This window comes from Stigmatopora nigra, chromosome 15 (assembly GCF_051989575.1).
Source record: "Stigmatopora nigra isolate UIUO_SnigA chromosome 15, RoL_Snig_1.1, whole genome shotgun sequence".
Classification (NCBI taxonomy): Eukaryota; Metazoa; Chordata; class Actinopteri; order Syngnathiformes; family Syngnathidae; genus Stigmatopora; species Stigmatopora nigra.
Window position 1 is genome coordinate 813,102 of NC_135522.1, and position 23,811 is coordinate 836,912.

Sequence of the window (23,811 nt, forward strand, 5' to 3'; positions counted from 1 at the left end):
ACTGTTGTTTTCTTTTGATGATTATAAAGATTAGATGTGTATTTTCTTAATTTTAAGAATGGCATTTGAACCTAAAAGAGGTCAACCTATAAGTCTTTTCTGGCTTGACAGAAGGGAGTTTCCCAGTTTTATGCAAGTGTTATGAAAATGTTACAAAAAATATAAACATGTGATCTAACAGGATTTAAAAAAAAAATAACTCACCCCTAATATATGTGCGTGTGAATGTGTGTACATGTGTACATGTGTATAAGTATGTGTACATGTATATATGTATGTGTACATGTGTATATGGATGTGTACATGTGTATATATGTATGTGTACATGTGTATACGTATGTGTGCATGTGTATATGTATGTGTACATGTGTACATGTGTATATATGTATGTGTACATGTGTATATGTATGTGTACATGTGTATAAGTATGTGTACATGTGTATAATTGTGTACATGTGTATAATTGTGTACATGTTAATAATTGTGTACATGTGTATATGTATGTGTACATGTATATATGTGTGTACATGTGTATATGTATGTGTACATGTGTATATGTATATGTGTATATGTGTAAATGTGCATGTGCAAATGTACACGTGCACATGTGGATTTGTGTATATGTATATATTTATATGTATGTAAAAATGATTGGCTGGCAACTCATTGATGGTGTCCCCCGCGTCCACTCAAGCACCCCCCGCAGCCCTCCCCAGAAGATAAATGTCTAGCAAAATCAATGAATGGGAAAAAAAAGTGATTTATCACATACCATCAACTTGAGAAGGCTTCATAATCCTGACATCACCGCCGAGTTATTTATCCCGGTCCGATTTGTTTGTGGAGGGAGGGTCGGCGAGCCTCTATGGTATCCCTTGCGTGTACATATTCCAGTTATGAAGCAGGAAATGAGGGAGAATAACAAAGCCTGGGAAGAAAAAAGCTAAATAACAAACAACAGATGCTATGTGAACCTCTGCCATTTTTTCCATGGCTTGACGAGGCAAGCGTCAACACCTGGCTGGCATCAGAGGGGGCGGAGCCACAACAGGTGCATCCATGGGCAATCACCAGGACCGGTCCATTATACAGGGGGGAAAAAACAATATAAACAATCATTATCATGAATATATGTAGATTTTTTTGACAAAAATATGGCCAAGATATTGGATAATAATGAGTGGCATCCAAATATAAAAGTTTAAACAAATTTGGTCAATAGTGAGGGCTTGTTTTCTTTGTTTTAATCACTTTTTTCTTAACAGGGTAATGTCTTGAGTCCCCTGAGCTGAACCTTGTGATGATCTCCTGACCCGTTTTGGGGGGGAGCCCCGCCTGTTAACCCCTCTTCATCTCTAACCTTTCAATCCCATCAGCTTCAATGTTGTCCAATCACCTGCGAGCAGGCCGGGTGGCCACCTTTGACCCGATAGGTCACCCTTTAGACTTACAAGTTTGGGAAGTAGGGAGAGATCAGGTGGATCTTTTTTGGGGGCATTAGGAAAAATGGACTTTACAGGCTTGTCTGATTTTTAGATGGATTTTGAGTTATATTTATTTATTAAGTGGCAGCACATATTAATGAAAAAAATATATGTAAATATGTAAGATTGCAGTTAGATTTTCATCTAAGATGTATTTTATCTTGTCATAATTTTTCTCCTGTTTGATTTTTAGATCAATTTTGAGTTAGATTTATATTATAAGGGACAGTACATTTTAATGAACATATTCCTATTTACAAGTCGCCATGGCAACGAAACTGTTACCGGGCTTAGATTGACATCTGGACAATCAAAACCCATTTTAGCTGGGGTCGTGGGTTCAAATCCATGTCTGTCCACCTGTAGGGGGTTTACATGTTCTCCCTGGGCTTGCGTGGGTTTTCTCTGGGTACTCCACTTTCCTTCTATATTCCAAAAAAGACTGATTGGACAGTCTAAATTTCCCCTTACCATGATTGGTTGACCTTTGTCTCCTCGTGGTCTTCGAAGTCAGCTGGGATAGGCTCCAGCACCCCCAGGAACTCTGTCGGTTTAGAAAATGAATGAATGAATGTTTCAGGATGACAATAATAATTATTAGTAATGTAATGCAATGTAAAGCAATGTAATGCAATGTAATGCAATGTAATGCAATGTAATGCAATGTAATGCAATGTAATGCAATGTAATGCAATGTAATGCAATGTAATGCAATGTAATGCAATGTAATGCAATGTAATGCAATGTAATGCAATGTAATGCAATGTAATGCAATGTAAGGTAATGTAATATAACATGAAATTACATATAAAAAATCTAAATACAAGATAAATAAATAAAAATTATAGGCCATGTACAGGGAGGGAGTGGGTGGGCACTTACTGAACTCAATGTCGGCGAGCGTGGTGAGGGAGCGGGTGGGTTTGAGGGAAGGAGGGAGGGCTGGTTGGGAGTCCGGGGTGGGGGTGTGGGGGGATTTTGCATTCCTGGCTTGATTTAGTGGGCATTAAGATGGGGAGGAATGTGTCAAAGCTGTGTGGCGCTGCTGAAAAGCGTCCGGGAGGAACGCCCCGACGCCCTCTGACGGCTCGCCAACCACCGATGATCGACACTTTGCTTAGAGTGAGCAAGACGAGGGACGTTTATGGTGGGCCGGGTGGTCCTGGGGAGGGTCATAATTTGAGAGGAAATTGTTTTTTTTTTGGTTGACTTTCTCTTTATTTGCTTTAAGAGTTGAAAGAAATGGCTGCACAAAAGCCATCGTTTCTTCTTGAACATGGAATGAGAACACAGAAACAAACTTTTTCAAGATCTACAGAAGACGTGTGGACAAAAATGGCCGACCAGAACCATAACAAGCTTGTTGAAAATCTTAGTGCTAAATTTTAATATGCCATTCAGGATAGAAAATTGGAGATTTGGAATAAGATATCAAAATTTGGCTGGCGAAAATCTAATGGATGTCTATCGTTGTCATTGGCAACCACTCATAATAGAAGCCAAAAAAAGATCTTTTTGAAAGATTATTTGGGCCACAATTTTAACATAATAAGATGGTAAATTAGCAAGCCAATAAAAGTGAAATGCACATAAACGTTGACCTATTTCGTCCACATGCTTGACAAAAGTGAAAAGTGCAAAAAAGTCAACATACCATAGACAGGCCACCATATTTTCATACCTGTACGTTTTTTCCGGTTTTTTTTTACGGGATTTTCAAACTTTTTTTTAAACAGAAAAAAAAAACAATTTATAGATTCCAATTTTGTTTTGTTTCTATTTTCACGCGGTGTAAAAGTTAAAAAGAAAAGAAAATAAGAGCTTTCACTCTCGCTTGTTTCTCTTCAAAACCGTTACGCGGTGCATTCAGGGACATCATGTAAAACGGAGCACTTACTGTTGCCAGCCTCAAAAATTTCAGTTTTTTAGTTTTTTGTTTCCCAAATGATTTTTTAAGTAGTAAATAGAGAATAGTAAATTTTGTAGATATATATGAAATCTAATTTAACTATATTTTACAATATATTGCTAAAATAGTGTGCCGCAATCCCATTTAAGAATAAACAAAAACACGTTCATGTATTGATTTTAAATGTGCGCTTTTTGTTGCAGTATTAAGGTAATTACCCAAGTTTAATAAACCTGGTTCTAATCACCATTTTTGATTGTGTTTTCTTTAAATAAAGTTCTTGGATTTCTCCATTTTTAACTATATGACAATAACACGCAATAAATTCATCTCTATTTTAAACAAAAAGCATATTATCACAATTTGTAAGATTTTTTTTTACGTAAAGCTACAGGTCAAAGTGCACAAGAGCGAACAAAAAAAACGAGAGGCACGAAAAAAAAACAGGAAATGAGCACCCTGTCATTGAAAATGATTCAAATTTGCTAAACCTCCTAAAACCCTGCCTTCCCAGACTCCGCCCTCCCATCCCCATACGCGCATTGGGGGATTGGCGATTAGACGGTAAGGGAAATGAAGCTGTTGTATCTCTGGATGTTTCTTTTGAGGATCTCGGAACAGGGACCCAAAACGCGCTCAAAGCGGGGCCGGTCCAACTTGACGCACTTGAGGGGTCCGCGAGCCACCACCGTGGCGGCGCGGGGGCGGTTCAGCAGCAGGGCGATTTCACCTGTGGGCGGGACCACAAAACCTGGTGACCATGCTCTTCACCCCCCCAGAAAACTAAATAAAAATAGACCACTTTCTAAATTGGTCAGTGAGCAAATATTAAGAATATTCCTCATTCAGTTTTCACTTCCTGACAGACCATAAAACATGGCAACATTAATATCTTACCTCATTCATCTACAATATAAAAAAAATGCTTAAAATAAAGCACAAATATATTTTTTTTCAATGAGTTCAGCTCGGTGGATAAGTGGTTAGCCTCACAGTTCTGGGGTTGTGGGTTTGATCCCCGGTTTCCTCACACATTCCATAAACATGGATGCTAGGCTAATTTTGCACTCTTAATTGTCTAACCCTGGCTATGATTGGTTGTCTGTCTTCTTGTGTGAATTTGGGTCGGTGGTTGAGTGGTTAGCCTCACAGTTCTGGGGTTGTGGGTTTGATCCCCGGTTTCCTCACATATTGCATAAACATGCATGCTAGGCTAATTTAGCTAAATTACCTAACCCTAGCTTTGATTGGTTGTCTGTCTTCTTGTGTGAATTTGGGTCGGTGGATGAGTGGTTAACCTCACAGTTCTGGAGTTGTGGGTTTGATCCCCGGTTTCCTCACACAATCCATAAATATGCACGCTAGGCTAATTTAGCTAAATTGCCTAACCCTAGCTTTGATTGGTTGTCTGTCTTATGGTGCCCTGCGATTGGCTAGCTACCGATTCAGGGCACCCCCCACCCTTGTGAGGATAAGCAGTTCAGAAAATGAGTTACAAGACCATAAAACGTGACGACACTGTAATATCTAATCTCATTCTTTAAAATAAATAAATAAATGAGATGATATGTGCGCGAATACATTTTTCTTCAATGAGTTCAGTGAATGGGTTGACAGGGTGATGATACCCAGACCTTCATTTTGCTTTTTTTTTTAATTCAAACCTGTTTTTTTTAATCACACAATCTAGTATAATTTTTTGGGGAGAAATTCAACAAAAACAACAAAATATTTGTGCAATATTTTAGAACTTACCTTGCCTTTATGCGACTTTTTATCATTTTAACATGACTTATTCATGTTTTTTTAACTGTCAAAACACACTTTGTGGAGTACCAACACCAATTTTGACAAAAAAAAAAGGCTTTTGATTTGATTTAAAAATACATATTTTGCCCTTCTTGTCCTTTTTAGTGAGTCACTCACCAAAATAGTCTGAGGGTCCGAGTCTTCCCACCTCCACGTACTCCTCATTGTCGGACCTGCGCTGCAGAACGGAGGCAATTCCCTGGAGACAAGAGGGGGGGGGGGGGGGGGGACAAGGGGGACAATTGTCAAGTGGAGTGAAAAAAAAAAAGTGTGGTTGAGGACAGAAAGAAAGACGAGAGGAATGGGGAGGGGGCGGAGTTAGTGAATAGAGCTGAACATCATCAGGAGGGAGGATTAAGCCCAGCAGAAATTCCTTTGCTTCATAAGACACAGGTGCATGGGATTTGGGACTTTTACTTTTTTTTTCACCCCTTTTTTGACTCCGCCTACTTTTTTCTTTTTGTTGGACACCTGTTCCGTGGGAGGCGGCCAAAAAGCCCGACAGTTTTTTCCCAATTCTCTCCAGAGTGTTCTAAACACAAACATCTAAAGGCCATGACTCACGGGCCGACGAGTCCGAGCCAGGCGGGGTGGGGTGAGGGGGGGGGACCCCCGTGCGCCCCACCTCGGCCCAAGTCCAAGGTCTTTAAAAGGGGGGGGGACGTTGTTTTCCGTGGCCCTAAGTTGGACGGCAGCTGTCGTTTAGCTCGTGATGGATAAAATCTATGAGATATGGATTTTGCCATGTTAGAATGTGGGTATTGCGAAATGATGAAATGTTAGGGCGGGTTAGAAAACAAGCTGGATTGTTGTGTTCTGTTATGCTATGCTAATGCTAATCATTGGATTGAATGGGCCTGTGGTGCGGAAAATGAGGGTAATTTAAGAAACATTTCTGGGTAAAAGTAGTGAGGCTTTATTCAAATTTTGGTAAATGAAGTTGAAAATGTCAATTGGTGATTGTTTTTTGATGTGGGCGGGATTTAAAATCGACACAGAAGTAGTTTTTAATTTTCTGGGATTTGGCGACACCAGTGGACAAACGCAGTAGTGCACTTGGAATTGAGAATGGAGAAATTCGAATAAATAGCCAACAGCTCATCCCTCTAATAGTGGCTAAAAATATTTAAAAATTGCAAATTAATGTGGCATTTTTTGTGTATAATCAAAATTTAACATTAAATTTCTTAAAAACGTACACCAACGGCTCTAAAAAATTATATTTTCCAATCCAAGTCAGCACAGCTAGTACAGTTCAGCTACTTTAATCTCTAAAGTGGGCGGATACGTTCGGAATTTTATTTTCCAGCATTTTTATCGCTAATTTCTGGATGTTTTTTCAGCATTTTTATCGCAAATTTCTGCCTGAGCCACCTCATTTTTAAATAAAGTGGTAAGTTGGCCTCTAGAAAATATTAACCTGCGTTCTGCACTGTATCTAACTAATGCTTTTAGTGTTGACAGTTTGCTCGGAAGTTTATTTAAAGTCATAAACTTGAAGTAATTTAGTTACAAAAGACACACACAAAATGGCTGTTTAAAAGCCTGGGGCGCAAACAAAGGAGGGAGCGTGTAACACCGTTTTCAAACATTCCAAGCACGTCTTCAATCGCTCACCCGGACTTTTTAAGCGGCGTTCAGAGGAAATATGAGATGTCAGCTTGAAGGGACAAATTGAAAAGTGCTTTGTTTGGGGATTACAACTAATATTAGAAAGCGGTTTTGAACCAAAATGGTGATTGCAGAGATATGGTGTCAATCGAAAAAAAATCTGGCATTTAGGAGGGCAAAAAATGGAGTTCCATTGGAATTTATGAGGTCATACGGGAAGGTGATTTTACTAGGTTTTTGGGGAAGGCCAATTGCAAAAATTGAGGGCTTGTAATTGATTGATTGTACAGGAAAATGGAGGAGATTTTTTGGTTTTTTTGTGAGTTAAATAGTGAAGTCAAAAGGAGATCAATAGGAATTTATTAGGTGATTTTTAAAAGCTAAAAAAAATGATAAGAGGATTTGTAATTGATTTGTTTTGATAAATTTGGCAGTGAAATTGATGGTAAAATGCTAAAAATATGTTTTTAAATTTTGGACTTTTTTAGTGATTTCAATGGTTAAATAAGTGGAATTTATTTTTTAAATTTTATATTAAAAATTGCTCATTGATAAGAGGATTTATAATTGATTCATCTTGATTAATCTCACAGCTAAATTGATGGTTAAAAAGCCCCCAAAAATGCTTCTAATTTGGACAATTTTAGTGATTTAAATAATGAAAAAATGGAGTTCAAGGCCTTCAGAAAGTTGATTTTACAAAATGTGGAACTTTTTGGAATTGGGAGGGTTTCTAGCTAAATAAAATGAGCCAACAATGGTTCATCCAGGTCCAATTCTGTCCAAAACGGATTGGACATGGATGGCCGTCCAGGAAAGCCATTGAGCAAGCTCTCCGTCTCTCAAACTCGTCATCCCTTCCTCCCTCCCTCCCTCTCTCCCTCTTGCTTCCCCCCTCCATCCCAAGAGGCCGTGGCGAGCCCGTGTGAAAGGCAGTAAGACAGACGCATTCCGCCCCGAGTCTGCCGGACTCTGGGAAAGTGGAAGTGGGCCGCCCGGAAAGTCAAGAGGAGGAAATCGGAGAGCTTACGGCCTAAAAAAGACACACTGACGGATGGACGGACGGACAGAAAGGGAGGAAAGGATCACACGCATCAATCATGTGACGCATTGACAAAATTAAAAAAAGGCCAATGTGAATGTTTGAAGAAATTCAACCAAAAATAACCACATTTGCGCAAATGGTAGAAAAAAAGCGAATGATGCCAAAACGGATCCATTTGAATGGTAAAAGCTGGCATAGATTGATCGAATTTGACTTAAACTTCAAAATAAAAGAAAGATCCCTTAAAATTGACCTCTGTGATGATGAAGAAGTCGTCACCAGGCTCTCCTTGGACCACAATCTTCTCCCCATCTTCAAACTGGACGGGCTCCAGAGCGTCAGCCACGGTCAAACGCTCCCATTTGTCCAAAGATTCTGCCAATGGGAAGAAAACACAGAACGACCAATCAATGAATTTAATAATCCTTCACGTCATCGCGCTTATTAACCATAAAGCCTTCATTAAATGGAAGAGTAAGAATGTTGTGGAGCAGGCAAGTCTGTAGTCTGCTAGGCATTTTGGTCTGGACTTATTTTCTGTTGTGGTTCGTTTTTACGTTGCAATTCCTGGAAGCTAGCCAGGATTTGGCAACCCAACTCCCAAACTGACCGAGATATGGCAAGTGAGCAATCGTATCGATTTTATGGCCAAAAATGACTTATTTTATGATCTGGACTAGAGTCAAATTAGGTAAAAAAAAAGACCAGTTTTACAATAAATGTACTTAAAAAAATTCCAGGACAAAAATTGTTATACGGAGTACACAAACTTGATATGATGGAAAAAAAGTCTAAAATACAGGAAAATGTTGCCAGGTATGCGTAACCAAGGGACATTATAGCAAATGTTAATTGCTTACATGAAGTGAATGGCTTGTAGATATTTGGGTTGCATCAAATACCCTCAGAATAGCCAAATATCCCACTAATTTTCCAATTTTGTCCAATGACAGCACAATATTTGGACAAAATGGAATAGTTTAGCAAAATAGTCCAGACTAAATCAATGTTTGCCGTACCAAAAAAAGCCAATAACGCAAAATATTGCTGCTTAATCTGCACATTTGACACATAAAATGCAACATAAAAACTTTTAATTTTGCCTTTAAAGTGCAAAAAATGAACCAAATCTCGATTTTGGTGACTGATCCCTGCAAATTGTGTCGGTGTGAGATTATTTGAGGTAAATCCGTGGGCCTGGGGTTGGTGTCCAATGTCCCCCGGAGTGGGGCCATGGCGTCTACGGGCCCCCAACATGAATGTCTGGCGTGTAGGTGATCCTTAACAGGTAACGCGATCCACCAACACGGCTAAAAGGGGCCACGTGTCATGCTCGGTCGCGCCTAGCCGTTCACGCTAAGCTAACAACGACGTCGCCATTGTTGCCGTGCGTTAGCCTGTGACAAAGCGCATGTCGTCGCCATCCCATCTCGGGGCTCGCCGCCAATTTCGTGGTTATCGGAAGAATCAAAGTGCTAACATTAGCCCCTCCTCCGATTCTAAAGGGGCCGAGCGCTTGGATGTGGGAGGGATGGAGAAGAAAGGACGCCAATTGTGTGGATGTGTTTAGTGAGGCGGCTAATAACGGCAAGCGGGGGGTGCGGTTTTTCGACGATGTACGAAGGTGGGAGGGCACTAGATGTCGCTTGTAATTGCCCCGCCTTTTCATAGCTTGAATGGATCTCATTTGCTGATGTTTCAAAGGTCTGATTAGCCAAATTCCAAAGCTAAAGATGCAGAATTATAGAATTAATGAGTTAGCTCATTAGCTAGCATTTTTTGTATCGAGCTATTTCCATCGAAAAAAAAAACTATAGTTTTTGTGAACGTTTTTTTTTTAAACTAAACTATTTTTTGAGTGTTCATTTCTATCCCATAATTTGACTGGAACACTAGCTATTACTATTTTTATCCCCAAAAAAATCTAAAGTGATGCAATTCAATATTATGATAGTTCATATTTTCTAGGGATGAAAAACTAGGAAGTCGTGATTATTTTTTTGGCAGAAAATGTAAAAACATGATGATTTATCATTAATTTTGCAATGTTAGAATTTGGCCCCGCCTCCGAAACAGTTTCAATTGTAATCTCGACATTTTCTGGACTATAAATCACACTTTTTAAAAAAAAAAAACAAGGAAAACTCGTAACGCGGCTACATCCCATAATATAGTGCGGGTAGTGTACTCGTTAAGGCGTGCTTGGCAAACACTTACCGAGGATGGAAACCTTGCTGAGGAACTCTTCGTACATCTTCCTCTTCCTCAGAGTGCTGCCCTGTAAAAACAAAACTTTTTTTTCCTCCAAAATTTGAACAAAGCTATCCAATCTTAAGTTTTTTTAAAGCAAAATCTGTTGAATAGCACCAAAAATGGTCGTAAACTATCTTGAAATGTCAATAAATATATTTCTTGTACATGTATAATGTATAAAACAAAGTAGTATATGTGATAGACCTCTGGATAATTTTAATTTTGATAAAAAACGATGCAATGTTAAATTGGGTTCTCTTGATTGTGATTTTTCATGATTTTTATATTTATTTTAGTTGTTTTTGTGTGTTCCACTGCTAGAAATATAAATACTTCATATAGTATAGTACTGTATATACATTTTATGCAGTACATATACCTATAATTAACTCTCTCACTGCCATTGTAGGCAACAGATGTCCAATCTATTTAGACTGGGAGACCTGGCAGCCCACCAATGTCACTCAATGACATAATACAGAAAAAAAACATCTTTTTTTATCCGATTCTGATCCTCTGATGTGATAATTTGCAGCATTTTTAAATGACAAGGAGCATTTCCTTCTAAAATATATATTTGAACGCCGCCCATAAAACCAGCTAAAAGCGTCTTTATCTCACTTGTCATTAAGTCTTACCTTATATGGAACCTTTGGGAAGTTCAAAAAGGGGGCACAATCACACAATCAGCGCCTTGGAATGAATATTGACGCTAAATAATACTGTCGGGGCAGGTGCTTTTATGTGGTTATGAAAAGAAATATGTATCCTCATGTGTGTAAGTGTGTGTGTGTGTGTGTGGGCCATCCCACCCACCTTTGGGGGATTTCCCCTTTTGCGAACAAACGTCTTGACAAGTCCAAACCCCCCCAAAAAAGACACCTCCCCCTTACTGGCTGTCAATCAAACTGCTTTGTGTGCAAAGAATTGCAACGTGAATTGAAAAAAAGTATGAAAATTGATGGAAAAATGAATAAAACTGACAGTTTTAAGCACCCCATCCATTTCTTTCCTAGATGTAAAATATATTTGATATAGTCATTATTATGCAGCATTTTTAATTTAGCGTTGAGCATAGATGTTAGCATCCTATTTTTTTTAAAATATTTTGATGATAAGGAGAGTAATTTAGAAGATTTACGGTAAAATTTGAAGGGGGAAAAAATAAAGTTCCCTGCACAGAAGCTGTCATTTTCCTGATCTTATAATTAGATCCATATAAAAGGTGATTATGTTGTATTAAATTCTATCAAATGAGGATCCATTTGAGATCCTTTTATTATTTCAGGCTAACAGGGCCACCCGGAAACAAAAGGCGAGAGTAGGGAAAGTACGTGTAGTAGTAGTAGTGTACGGCGCGTACTGGCTGCCTCCAGGTGGCAAAAAGTGAAGTCATTCCAGCTGCTCTTATTTTTACACGTCATTTATGTGGAGTTTGCCCACAGTCGGGGCCAGAAAAACTAACTTTTAGGGAGCCCCCGCGCTACCGAGAGAGGACCCTCCAGTTGAATAAACTAAACTTTATGAATAATAAAAGACAGACCTAAAAAAAAAAAAAAAAAAAAGCAGTTCGGTGGTAAGTGGTGGGTGTGTTTGCCTCGCAGTTCTGGGGTCATGGGTTCGAACCCAGGGTGGTCTTTAAATGTAAGATAGCTACTCGGACAATTAACAGGTAGGATGTATGACGCCCATTTGCCAAAAAATACATATTTTTAGGAAGCCACATTTCAAAACAATAACAAAATAAATACATAAATAAATATATTTTAAAAATCATAATCTGACAAGATGGCGGCCTGGTGGATAAGTAAGTGGATAGTGTGAAGGCCTTAAAGTTGTTGGGTCGTGGGTTTGATCCTTTGTGTGGAGTTTAGATGTTGCTGACAGATTTGTGTGGGTTTTCTATGGGTATTACGGTTTCTTCACTTATGCTAAGCTAAGCTAGCTGGTTGAACTTGACTGACTTACCATAAGGATGCGACGGTAGCTGTCCCGGTCGATGCCCCAGAGTTTCAGATCGGTCTTGGCTTTGACGGTGGCAGCTCTGGGGGTGCCGTAGATGAGAGCCAGTTCGCCGAAGCTCCCGCCCTCTCCGATGTTGGTCACCCATTCCCCGTTCACGTACACCTGTTGATAAAAACGGGAGCACAAATATGTATGAATATTCAGTTTTTTATAGCTCTAAAACAATGTTTATTAACAAATATCAAATTCTAGCATTGAATGACTATGTTTTATTGTTATTGACGGCCATAGATATTCAACTTTTAGACACCCAAAGTTAAAAAAAATAAAAAATTAACCCATTTTGATTGTTTTTTTTTCTCTAAAAATATGTGGTCCATGAAGGGTTAAAGTCAATTCCTCGGAGTTTCCGGCCATGCGATACGCTTCCTTGGCTTTTTCTCTCCAAGTGTTTGATCCTGGCTGAGCCATCCCATAAAGCCCTCTAAAAGGCCCTCTTGTCTCCCCATCAATGGCTTTGTCCTTCCCCGGCTTTTCTTCTATGGTGAGGGCCTTCCCTTTGATTGGACGCTCCACATTCACATCAATGAAAATAGCGGCTGACAAACATGCGCGTGCGGACAATATGTCCTCATTCTACCGCTCTGATTGACTTCCACTTTGGACAAGATGGCCCACAATGCACTATCACTCCATCCTGTTGACTTAATAACTAACACAAAAGGAGCTTAAAGAGGGAGGCTTGCCTTCATTCATTGGTGTCAAAGTGGCGGCGCGGGGGCCAAATCTGGCCCGGCGCATCATTTTGTGCGGCCCGGGAAAGTCAATCATGAGTGCTGACTTTCTGTTTTAAAATTAAAATGAAGAGTATAGATGTATATCAAATTTCCTGATTTTGCCCCTTTTAAATTAATCATTGTCATTTTTTAATCAGTTTTCAGTGTTTTTAGTTCAAAAATCATTTTGTAAAATCTAAAAAATATATAAAAAAAAGCTCAAACATTGTTTTAGATCTATAAAAAAATGAATATTCAGGGATTTTAATCAATTTATAAAAAAGTGTGGAGATAATAAAGGTTTACCTCTACTTACAAATGCCTCTAAATAAGAATGATTCAGGTAACAAAATGACTTGAATGGGGAAAATGTAGTTACAAGATATGGAAGAAATTCAAAGTTATAAAATCTCTAAAAAAGACACGTTAACGGCAAAATATGAAATCAAATAATTGTTTTTCTCCGAAAATGACGGACGCCGAAAGAACAAAAAATAAACACTTACGTCCACTTCGCCTTGGTCGATCACGTAAAAGTTGTCCCCTTCGTCACCTGTAGAGGGGGAAAGACAAAAAAAAAAAACAATTTCTAATTTGTACTCATAGATTACTCAACTCTACTCACATTTTACTTTAATCTACTCCCATTTTTAGTCATTTGTACTCCAAGTTTAATCTTTTGTACTCTGTTTACTCACCTGTACTTAAACTTTAGTCATTTGTACTCAGTTTACTAAACTGTAATCACGGTTTAGTCATTTGTACTCACAGATTACTTAACTGTACCATCAGTTCTGAATATATCCAACAATCAAAAACAATAATAAAGAAGAAAACTGACACAAGTTAGCCAACAAAAATCATTAGCATTTTTGTCATTATTTCGATTTTCTTCAAAAAGGGATCAGGAAGTATTTTCCCCCAAAGTCTGAAGACACGCGCATTGGAATTTACTCTCTAGTAAATGTTGTCTTTGTTTAAACTTGCCTGGCGCGGCGGCGGTGGATAACTTGTAGGCCGTGTCTAAATAGTGTTAAATGGCCGAGGAACGCAAACGGGACGGGTGGCTTCTTGAAGTTAGACAGTAGTCGTCCAGAGCGCAGCAATGACATCACTTCTGTGAAAACGGCATACCTTCTTTGCTCTAACATTGTATATAACAATGGGTGGGGGACTGCAGACCAAAACTACCAAATTTGGACTCATACTACTTGCCTTTCAGACCCCAAAGCTTTAGTACACTTAGCCATTTAACTCTTAACTTAACAAGTAGCGCAAAGTCACAATTTTTGGTCATTAAAAAGAGTTTTGGTGTCAACCAATCAGAAGGCAGGGTGTCAGAGTGTGTAGATTCCAAAAACGTACCTTGCTGGATCACGGTTTCCCCGGCGATGTGCGTCACGGGGAACATGGCGTCGAATATGTCGCTGAATGGGGAAACAGAAAAATAAAATATATATGTCAATATACGCTCACATTGGGCCGCAATCAGGTTTAGCCCCCGGGCCGCCACTTTGACACCTGAACAATAAATTCCCTAAAATTGAGCTAAACGCTAACAGCTAACGATGAATCAGTCTGGAAATGAAAACCACCAAGACGACCATTGGTTATCCGGCGCCTGTTGGCATTCTATCCCGACGACACTTGGGCCTTAAACCCGACGCCATGTTTGCACAAGGCGCCATCAAAGCTTTCTTCCCTTTCTTTTTTTTTTTTTTGTGAGGAGGAGGCGCTGGCAAAACAAAGAAAATGTCGGCTTGGCCGCAAAAGCACTTAATAATATCTGTTTCAGCCCGCCAGCCAAAGCGCCGCAGCTAATCGGGCTGCTTCAAATGCGCGGATTTAAGTTCGGCGGCCAGGATGTGTCCGGGCACGAGGAGGGAGGCTCGGGATCCTTCCTCTCCTCCTCCGCTCTCTCTCTCTCTCTCTCTCTCTCGCCCTCGGGCCGTATTTATCTAGCTAATCGGCCGCATACCACTCGGCGTACGGAGAAAACGAGAACAAAAAAATACACAATAAAAGTGGCTGCGGCCCATCCAGGGCGAGCAAAAACCCGCCCGGGTGAAGCTGGAACAGGTTGGAACCTGTTTTGGGAATCAATATGGCCGTATTTTGCGATATTTGTGGCGTAGAAGTGGCGGCCAGGGGGCCAAATCTGGCCCGCCGCATCATTTTGTACGGCCCGGGAACGTAAAAAAAGAGTGGCGACTTTCTGTTTTAGGATCAAATTCAAATGAAGAGTATAGATGTATATGACATTTCCTGATTTTCCCCCTTTTAAATCAATCATTGTCATTTTTTAATCATTTTTTTCAGTTTTTAGTTCAAAAATCATGTTGTAAAATCAAAAAATACATTAAAAAATACTAAAATAAACATTGTATTAGATCTATAGTAAAATGTAATCTTCAGGGTTTTTAATCCAGTTCTTTTAATCCATTTATTAAAAAAAAATCTAAATATTCTATCAAAAATAGTCCGACCCACATGAAATCGAGTTGACGTTAAACCAATCCGAGTCTGACACCCTTGAGTTAGTGTTCGATTAACTAGCCTAGCATTCACGTTTTTGCCACCCACACAAAACCCACACAGTCACAGAACCAACACACAAACCCAAATAGCAACCCTCAATCATACCCTAAAAAAAATCACCCACTTCATCTCAATTCCTAAAACATCTGCAGTATCTCATTCCCCCCCCCAACAACCATCAAACGACCACCTGGCGACCGGTCACGGCTAAATAAAAGACTTGTCAATCAATAAACGTCAAGAGAGAGCATTTCCAACCAAGCGAGGATGACCGCACTCATCATTTGGTGACGTATTACGCGGCTAATAGTCTGCTTGGGGCGGATCAAAAGTAAGTGGAGCTACGCTTTGGCTAACTATCCTTGACCACTCCTGCTCTCTTCCCGAGCCGCATCAATGAAGAATGGTCGCAGGTAATTACTCGGCTCATTTTTACCTGTCTATCGCTACCCTCCGACTTCCTCTCATGGGTCTGTTCTCCATCAGGTCCTCCCCCATTTCCCTCCCTTCCGATTCTCTGGCCAAGACGCCCTATTCCTCCCCACGGTTGGCTCCATCGCCCCCTTCCCGCCTCGTCGCAGATGGAGTGATTCGTCTTCTTCTTCTTGGGTTATCTGTAGCCCCCCCCTTGACCTTATGGACCCCCCCCCCCCCCCAACAATGGATATGTTGTTCTGACAGAGAGCAGACAGAAAAACCAAAAGAAGACTCTGAAGTTCATGTCCAAGCCAGGAAGGAGGACAATATACGTCCTGTCAAATCTGAGATAAGTTGTAAAGAAGCCAAAGGACATCATATTCATCTTTTACGCAAAAAAATAACCTTAATACAGAGGCTAATTTAGCTTTTTTTAAGGTGGGGCAAAGAAAATAATAATACTGTTAAATATGCTGTTGCCGGGTTAGTTTACAAAATATCCCATTACAAAAATATATAGATATATGTATAACTTGCATTGGAGAATTAGGTATACAACATTATACATTTAAATAGCAGTGATCTAAGCACCTGGCTTTTATAATATATTAAATTTAGATGTATATTAGATTTCCTGATTTTCCCCCATTTTAAATCAATAAATGTCATTTTTAATCAATTTTTTCTGTGTTTTTAGTTCAAAAATCATTTTTTTTAAATATAAAAATATATTCAAAAAAAGCTAAAATAAACATTGTTTCAGATCTATAAAAAATTGAATATCCAGGGCTTTTAATCCAGTTTATTTAATCCATTTATTCAAAAAAATATATCTAAATATTCTATCTAAAATGGTCGAGCCACCCCATTTGCACTCCATGAAGCGATTTACTGCAAAATCAGCATTATTCCTCAATTATTTTCTTTACTGCCTGTCCGGGTTGCACCAAAAAAAATCATAAAAAATGGTAGCCTGTGACAAATTGCAATATATCTTGGCCAAGTGCAGTCTTGGACACGAAACAAGATATCCAATTGAAGAAGTTGATCCATCACGCTATGTGACAAGACCAAAAAAAAATGAATGTAGAGTTCTTGGAAGAGCGTTTTTTGGTTTTGCCCCCACGCAACAATTTGGGTCGTTTCAGTGGCAGAGCGTCAGCAATTTGTGATTTTTTTTGCTCGGTCACGCTTACAACAGCTGTTTTTCTATTTTATTTAGTCATCGGATTATTTTTGGGAAAACACAGCCATGTGCACTAAAAACCAAAAAAATAGACAAAAAACATCCCTGTACGGGACGTTTTTTTGTGGGTGGAAAGACTAAACGGTCAACTGGGGGGGGGGGGGGGGGGTGTATTCCGACAAATGGCTGGCTAGCGTAAAAGGAACAATGTTCATGTTGTGAGTCCTCCAAGCTTTCATTTTCACGAGCGCCGATGATAGTTTTTGGCAGAAAAGACAATAGTCTTTGTTTTGAAGGCCAAAACGTGTTTCCACCATTTTTGCGTCAAAGCCCAAATCAGTTTTATGTCATTGTTCAGTTTTCCGTATCATGGATCTTGCTGGGTGTTGGAATTATTCATTCATTCATTTTCTGGACCATTTTAATCATCACTAGGGTCGCAGGGGGTGCCGGAGTTTATCTTAGATGAGTTTGGCCTAGTAGTGGGGGACACTATGAATACCTAGTGGCAATTTAGAGTGTCTATTTAGCCTACAAAGTGTATTTTTGGAATGTGGGAGGAAACTGGAGTACCCGGAAAAAACCCACGTAGGCCCGGGAAGAACATGCAAACTCCAGACAGGTGAACATGACCTGGATTTGAACCCAGGACCTCAGAAGTGTAAGGCCGACGTGCTAATTAATTTCATCTCATTTTCTGGACCACTTTTATCCTCACTAGGCTCGCAAGGGTGCTGGAGCCTATCCCGGCTGACTTTGGGCCAGAGGCAGGGGACAACCTGAATCGGTGGCCAGCCAATCAATCGCAAGGAAACGGGCGACCAATCATAGCTTGGGGAGATTTAGAATGTCCAATCAGCTAGCATAGCATGTTTTTGGATTTTGGGAGGAAACCAGAGTACCCAGGGAAAACCCACACAGACCTGGGTTAGAACATGCAAACTTTACACAAGTAGACCGACCTGGATTCGAACCCAGGACCCCAAAACTGCGAGTCCGACATACTAACCACTGTGGCGGAATGAATGCCAAAAATATTTCCCAAAAAACGCCAAGTCTGCCATTGACCACAATAAGACATCCAATCTATTTTAAAATGAGATTCTGGCAAGTTGAATGGCTTCATCGCATTGTAAACACGCTCGGTTATTCAATAGCAGTTTCATAACTTTATTCCTCCGTAATTTGATTTCATGGCCGTGTTTTTTGGCCAAATAAGATGGTTAAGCATAACGTCACACGCTATTGTGGATTTACAAGAAGAAGCATGCCGGAAAGCAAATATTTTCACTGATGATAGTGGCTAAAAAGGAGTGTTTACAAGCACGCTTATGCAACAGTAGGCAGATATTGTTGTGCCACGGCGTTATGGAAAAGGCCTTGACTAAGTGTTAGTTAGCCCAGCTTGGTGTCTGAAGGTTGAAAAGTAACAAAATGACTCATTGCGTTTCCATTTTGTCGCCGTGGAGACGCTTAAATGGATTTTTCAAGCCGCTAAATCAGTGCAGTTTTGAATTGAAATAAACTGTGGTTCAAAAAATGAATTTACATGTAGACAAAAGACGGAAAATGCCTAGTTTTGGTCAAATATGTCAGTTTTTTAAATGATATAATTCAACTTTAACATACTAGTTTTTTTGTTTTAAAGTACTAAATTGGGGTTTTGGGGAATTTTAAGTTATGGACTGTGTTTAAGATTTTGAGGGTTGTTTTTAAAAGGGTTTGAATTGGAATCGTTTTTCAGATTTAAGAAGGTCTCAGAAGCCAGTTTTGCTGTTTTTTCACATTGTCTTGTCACTGGAAAGATTTTGCTGGATTTTGGAAGGTGACGCCAACAGATTGAAGCGTTCCGCTTGGAAGGAGGATGCGAGGAAAAATGAGGAAGTGTCACATAGCGGCGAACAAACAAGTCCGGAGGGAGTCAACAGACGGAAGGACAGACGGAAGGACGGACGCATCATAATTGTAGACAAACTGCAGCTATTTTATCTTCCACCAAAGCAGACTTTGAACGACTGTAGATAAAAGAGGCCAATCTGGAAAGGCCACGTGGACGGCCGTCTCCAATATCAATTTACATTTTTTTCCTTTTTTATAAACCCGTAGGCATGAGTCGGCGAAGGAACGAACTCCCGTGACCTCATTTGAAGGGAACACAGTTCCTTCCGAGTGTCAAAAGACGGATCTGAACATGTTGGTATTTTTTCCAAGTGGCTGATTTTTGTTTAAAATGTTTTGTATTTTTTTTATCCCAAGTGTCTGAATTATTTTTAAATTTTTGTATTTTATCCAAGTTTGGGGAATTTTGGTATTTTATCCAAGTGGCAGATCTTTTGGGGTAATTTTTTTATTTTTTCAAGTGGCTGATTTTTTGGAGTAATTTGTACTTTTTCCAAGTGGCTGATTTTTGTTTAAATGTTTGTATTTTTTCCAATTGGCTGATATTTTGGGTGTTTTTTGTATTTTATCCCAGTGGCTGATTTTTTGGGGGGTAATTTTTGTATTTTATCCAAGTGGCTGATTTTTTGGGTAGTTTTTGTATTTTATCCAAGTGGCTAATTTTTTGGGACATTTTTGTATATTTTCCAAGTGGCTGATTTATTTCATAAAGTTTAGTATTTTTCCCGAGTGGCTAATTTTTGTACAAAATGTATTTTTTCCAAGTGGCTGATTTTCGTCTAAAAATTTTGCATTTTTTCCAATTGTCGGATTTCTTTTAAAACGTCGGTATTTTTTTCCAAGTGGCTGATTTTTTGTTTAAAATGTTTTGTATTTTTTTATTCCAAGTGTCTGAATTATTTTTAAATTTTTGTATTTTATCCAAGTTTGGGGAATTTTGGTATTTTATCCAAGTGGCAGATCTTTTGGGGTAATTTTTTTATTTTTTCAAGTGGCTGATTTTTTGGAGTAATTTGTACTTTTTCCAAGTGGCTGATTTTTGTTTAAATGTTTGTATTTTTTCCAATTGGCTGATATTTTGGGTGTTTTTTGTATTTTATCCCAGTGGCTGATTTTTTGGGGGGTAATTTTTGTATTTTATCCAAGTGGCTGATTTTTTGGGTAGTTTTTGTATTTTATCCAAGTGGCTAATTTTTTGGGACATTTTTGTATATTTTCCAAGTGGCTGATTTATTTCATAAAGTTTAGTATTTTTCCCGAGTGGCTAATTTTTGTACAAAATGTATTTTTTCCAAGTGGCTGATTTTCGCCTAAAAATTTTGCATTTTTTCCAATTGTCGGATTTCTTTTAAAACGTCGGTATTTTTTTCCAAGTGGCTGATTTTTTGTTTAAAATGTTTTGTATTTTTTTATTCCAAGTGTCTGAATTATTTTTAAATTTTTGTATTTTATCCAAGTTTGGGGAATTTTGGTATTTTATCCAAGTGGCAGATCTTTTGGGGTAATTTTTTTATTTTTTCAAGTGGCTGATTTTTTGGAGTAATTTGTACTTTTTCCAAGTGGCTGATTTTTGTTTAAATGTTTGTATTTTTTCCAATTGGCTGATATTTTGGGTGTTTTTTGTATTTTATCCCAGTGGCTGATTTTTTGGGGGGTAATTTTTGTATTTTATCCAAGTGGCTGATTTTTTGGGTAGTTTTTGTATTTTATCCAAGTGGCTAATTTTTTGGGACATTTTTGTATATTTTCCAAGTGGCTGATTTATTTCATAAAGTTTAGTATTTTTCCCGAGTGGCTAATTTTTGTACAAAATGTATTTTTTCCAAGTGGCTGATTTTCGCCTAAAAATTTTGCATTTTTTCCAATTGTCGGATTTCTTTTAAAACGTCGGTATTTTTTTCCAAGTGGCTGATTTTTTGTTTAAAATGTTTTGTATTTTTTCCATGTGGCTGATTTCTTTTAAAACATTGGTATTATTTCCAAGTGGCTGATTTATTTTTGTAAATTTTGGTATTTTTTCCAAGTGTCTGATTTTTTTCTCCAAAACGTATGTATTTATCTCCTTTTTTTCCACGCATACCTGCTGATCCAACAACACACACACAGAGCATAAGTGCCTTGGGACGTACGCCGTGATGATGTCAACCTAAAAGCATGACAAACACGCCCAACCCTGCTGCCTACTTTCCACCTTCCATTTTTTTTTCCATTCCTAGATGAGTCCATCCATATCCATCAAACATCTCCTCCCTTTGTTTTCCAAGTCAGCCGTCTTTGATTTCCAAGACCCCACTCTCATTGTTGTTGTTTTGTCCCCGGGGCCAGACAAAAAAAAAGCCCCTTTTTCCCCAGGGGAAAGCCACCAAAAAACAAAAAGTCAAGAGTAAAAGGGGTCAGGTGGGATCGGGTGTTGACAGAACTTAAGCCTCTGCCAATCGCAAGTGTCAAAAAAGGATATTTGCTCAGGAAAGAGAAAGGGGGGCCATTCCTTACATGAAAAATCAGCAAAAAAAAAACAAGCCCTTCGGGCCAATTTTGACAAAATGTATCCACTCGGCAATTTCTTACTTGTCATTAGCAGAGCTGTTGAATCATGGTGACTGTTTTTTTTTATACCGCATACTTGTTGTCTATGATAGAAACCTACATTATTATTATTTTTTATTTTTTTTAGTAACACCCAAATAGCATTTTAAAAGTATATGGGAGTTATGAAAACAAATAAGTAATTCATCTCAAAATAGAGAGAAGGAGCTTATGATTTGCACTTTTATTAAAAGATTATTTGTATATTAAGACATTGTCTGGAATTGAAAATCATAAACAAATGCTGTCAAATGCTAACAACTGTTTTTATGGAGTTATTTTTATCACTTGTAAAAGTCAAACTAAGGAAATATTGACAAGCTTCCGTTTTAATGTCTCATTATAAATTCATGTATAATACCTATGGCCGCCAATTATGCCACTAAAAGTGATTTAGATTTTAATAAAATTGAAATATATCATAATAAACATTTTCCCAACACGTTGAGCACCATATTTTTCGGACTATAAGTCGCAATAGCCAAAGAATGCACATTCAAAGGGGAAAAAAATATATATATAATAACTTAGAGTATATATATAACTGGAGTATAAGGTATACAAAGTTATACGTTAAAATATGAGCACCTGTTCATGTAACATATTAACAATTTTTGAATAAGTATTTTTTAAGAGACGGTGGCTTAAGTTTTTGGTCGTCCCAGTAAAAAATAAAATAAAATAAAAAATAAATTGAATCTCATTTGAGTATAAGTCGCAGGTGCAGTAAATAAACATTAAAAGAACAATTAAAAAACTATTAAAAAATAAACAAAAACATATATAAAATAAAAAAATATTTAAAAAAAATACAATAGAAAAAACAATAAATAAAACAAAAAAAACTATTTAAAAAAGTGCTACTTCTAGTCTAAAAAATACGGTAATATCTTTTTATAGCAAGTTAATGTACTGCATTTGACCTTAATGTGTGTGTATGTGTGTGTGTAAGAGCGCTTACTTTCTAACAAAAAACAACTGAGTCACCATGACTCCAACAATCACTAACGCCATCAACTCCTGAACCTTTCCAGCCAAGACACGATAGCGTACAAAGAAAACACGGCGCGAAGAAGCACCCGACAACAAAAGCCGCCAATGACTTCACCAAAAAAAAAAAAAAAACGACAAATGGCCACAAACGACTCCGAGGATCAAAAGACTCGTCAAACGTGCCTCGTCAAGCGCAACAAAAGCTCCGGCGTGAGCTAACGGGTGCAACGAGTGCACCAAATAGTTGACGTGCTAATGTAAACAAAGCACGGCGGCGGTCGCCGTTGGGCCAAGTCGTCACAAACGGATTTCAACGTAACGCGGTGGTCGTCTGTGACGGAGTCCTGGAACTTATCATGCTAGCATAGACAAAACGGACGGGATGTATACATCAAGAGGCCGCCGGATAAATCCCGCCTCTCTCTGGGTCACTCTACGCCGCTAATGTGGCTAACGTGTTTGCGTGTGGTCGTCGGAGTTCACGTTATCGCCACAAGGCGAACATATGTCAGGTATTACCGTATTTTGTGGCATATAAGCCGCCTCCGTGTATAAGCCCTACCCTTAAAATGGCCTTAAAATGGTTGAATTTCACAATTTCTCGCATATAAGCCGCCCCCTGGTTCATAATTTTGACTACCATATTCGTGGTTTTAATAGGGAGTACAAATGTGTTACTTTGAAGGGAAAATCTTAAGAAAAAATGTATTTTTGAGATACTGTATGAATCAATTTATAATTTGACATTCCGAAAAAGTGTAGCGTGCATGCGGACAAATTCAAAAATGAAGTCATGTGACCAGTACAACCAGGAAGTGGTATGTTTTTTTATCCCAAGGTAAGATAGTGGCACCCTGAGTATGAGGGTTTTTTTTTTACGTTTTATGTAAGATGTTTTTTTGTTGAGTTTCTTTAAAAAATGTCAAAATAAATTGTAATTTTAACTGTTTATCTTTTCTCTATTTTGAAATAAATGACCGTAATGGTTGAATAACCTTGCAATATGGCGTTTTGAGTCTAATTTTTGCGCATATAAGCCGAACCCTGGATTCAGTCATCAGTTTTTGGAGCAACATATGCAAGAAAATACAGTAATTTTACGGCAGACTATTCCGAGGTCAACTATGAGCTGAATAGCATTTTTTTTGTTCGTTTTTTTTTTTTGCTTTGGTGGTCCGCCAGGATTGTTTTGTGAGGTGAGATGAATGATTCACTCTTTCCACACAAGTCAGTCCCGCGAAAAGCTCAAGTGGATTGAAAAGTTTTATGTCTTGGCTTACTTAGTTCAATCGCACGCCGAAAGACAAACGCCTTCAAAGCGGCGAGTTTTCGGCGAGTTT

General features: G+C 38.5%; 1 protein-coding gene across 2 annotated transcripts in view; it reads right to left on the reverse strand.

Moving 5' to 3' along the window:
* Nucleotides 1-2,677: 2,677 nt before the first annotated feature.
* The window catches only part of prkar1b (protein kinase, cAMP-dependent, regulatory, type I, beta), a 31,315-nt gene continuing 10,181 nt past the window's right edge, over nucleotides 2,678-23,811 (reverse strand). For both annotated transcript variants that reach the window (XM_077734969.1, XM_077734970.1), the window contains 7 exons: nucleotides 14,218-14,279; nucleotides 13,359-13,405; nucleotides 12,080-12,238; nucleotides 10,076-10,136; nucleotides 8,112-8,233; nucleotides 5,320-5,401; nucleotides 2,678-4,123 (listed from right to left, as the gene is read on the reverse strand). In XM_077734969.1, the coding sequence (XP_077591095.1) occupies nucleotides 3,951-4,123; nucleotides 5,320-5,401; nucleotides 8,112-8,233; nucleotides 10,076-10,136; nucleotides 12,080-12,238; nucleotides 13,359-13,405; nucleotides 14,218-14,279 (706 nt within the window). In that variant the 3' untranslated portion in view covers nucleotides 2,678-3,950. The remainder of the gene's footprint in view (nucleotides 4,124-5,319; nucleotides 5,402-8,111; nucleotides 8,234-10,075; nucleotides 10,137-12,079; nucleotides 12,239-13,358; nucleotides 13,406-14,217; nucleotides 14,280-23,811) is intronic.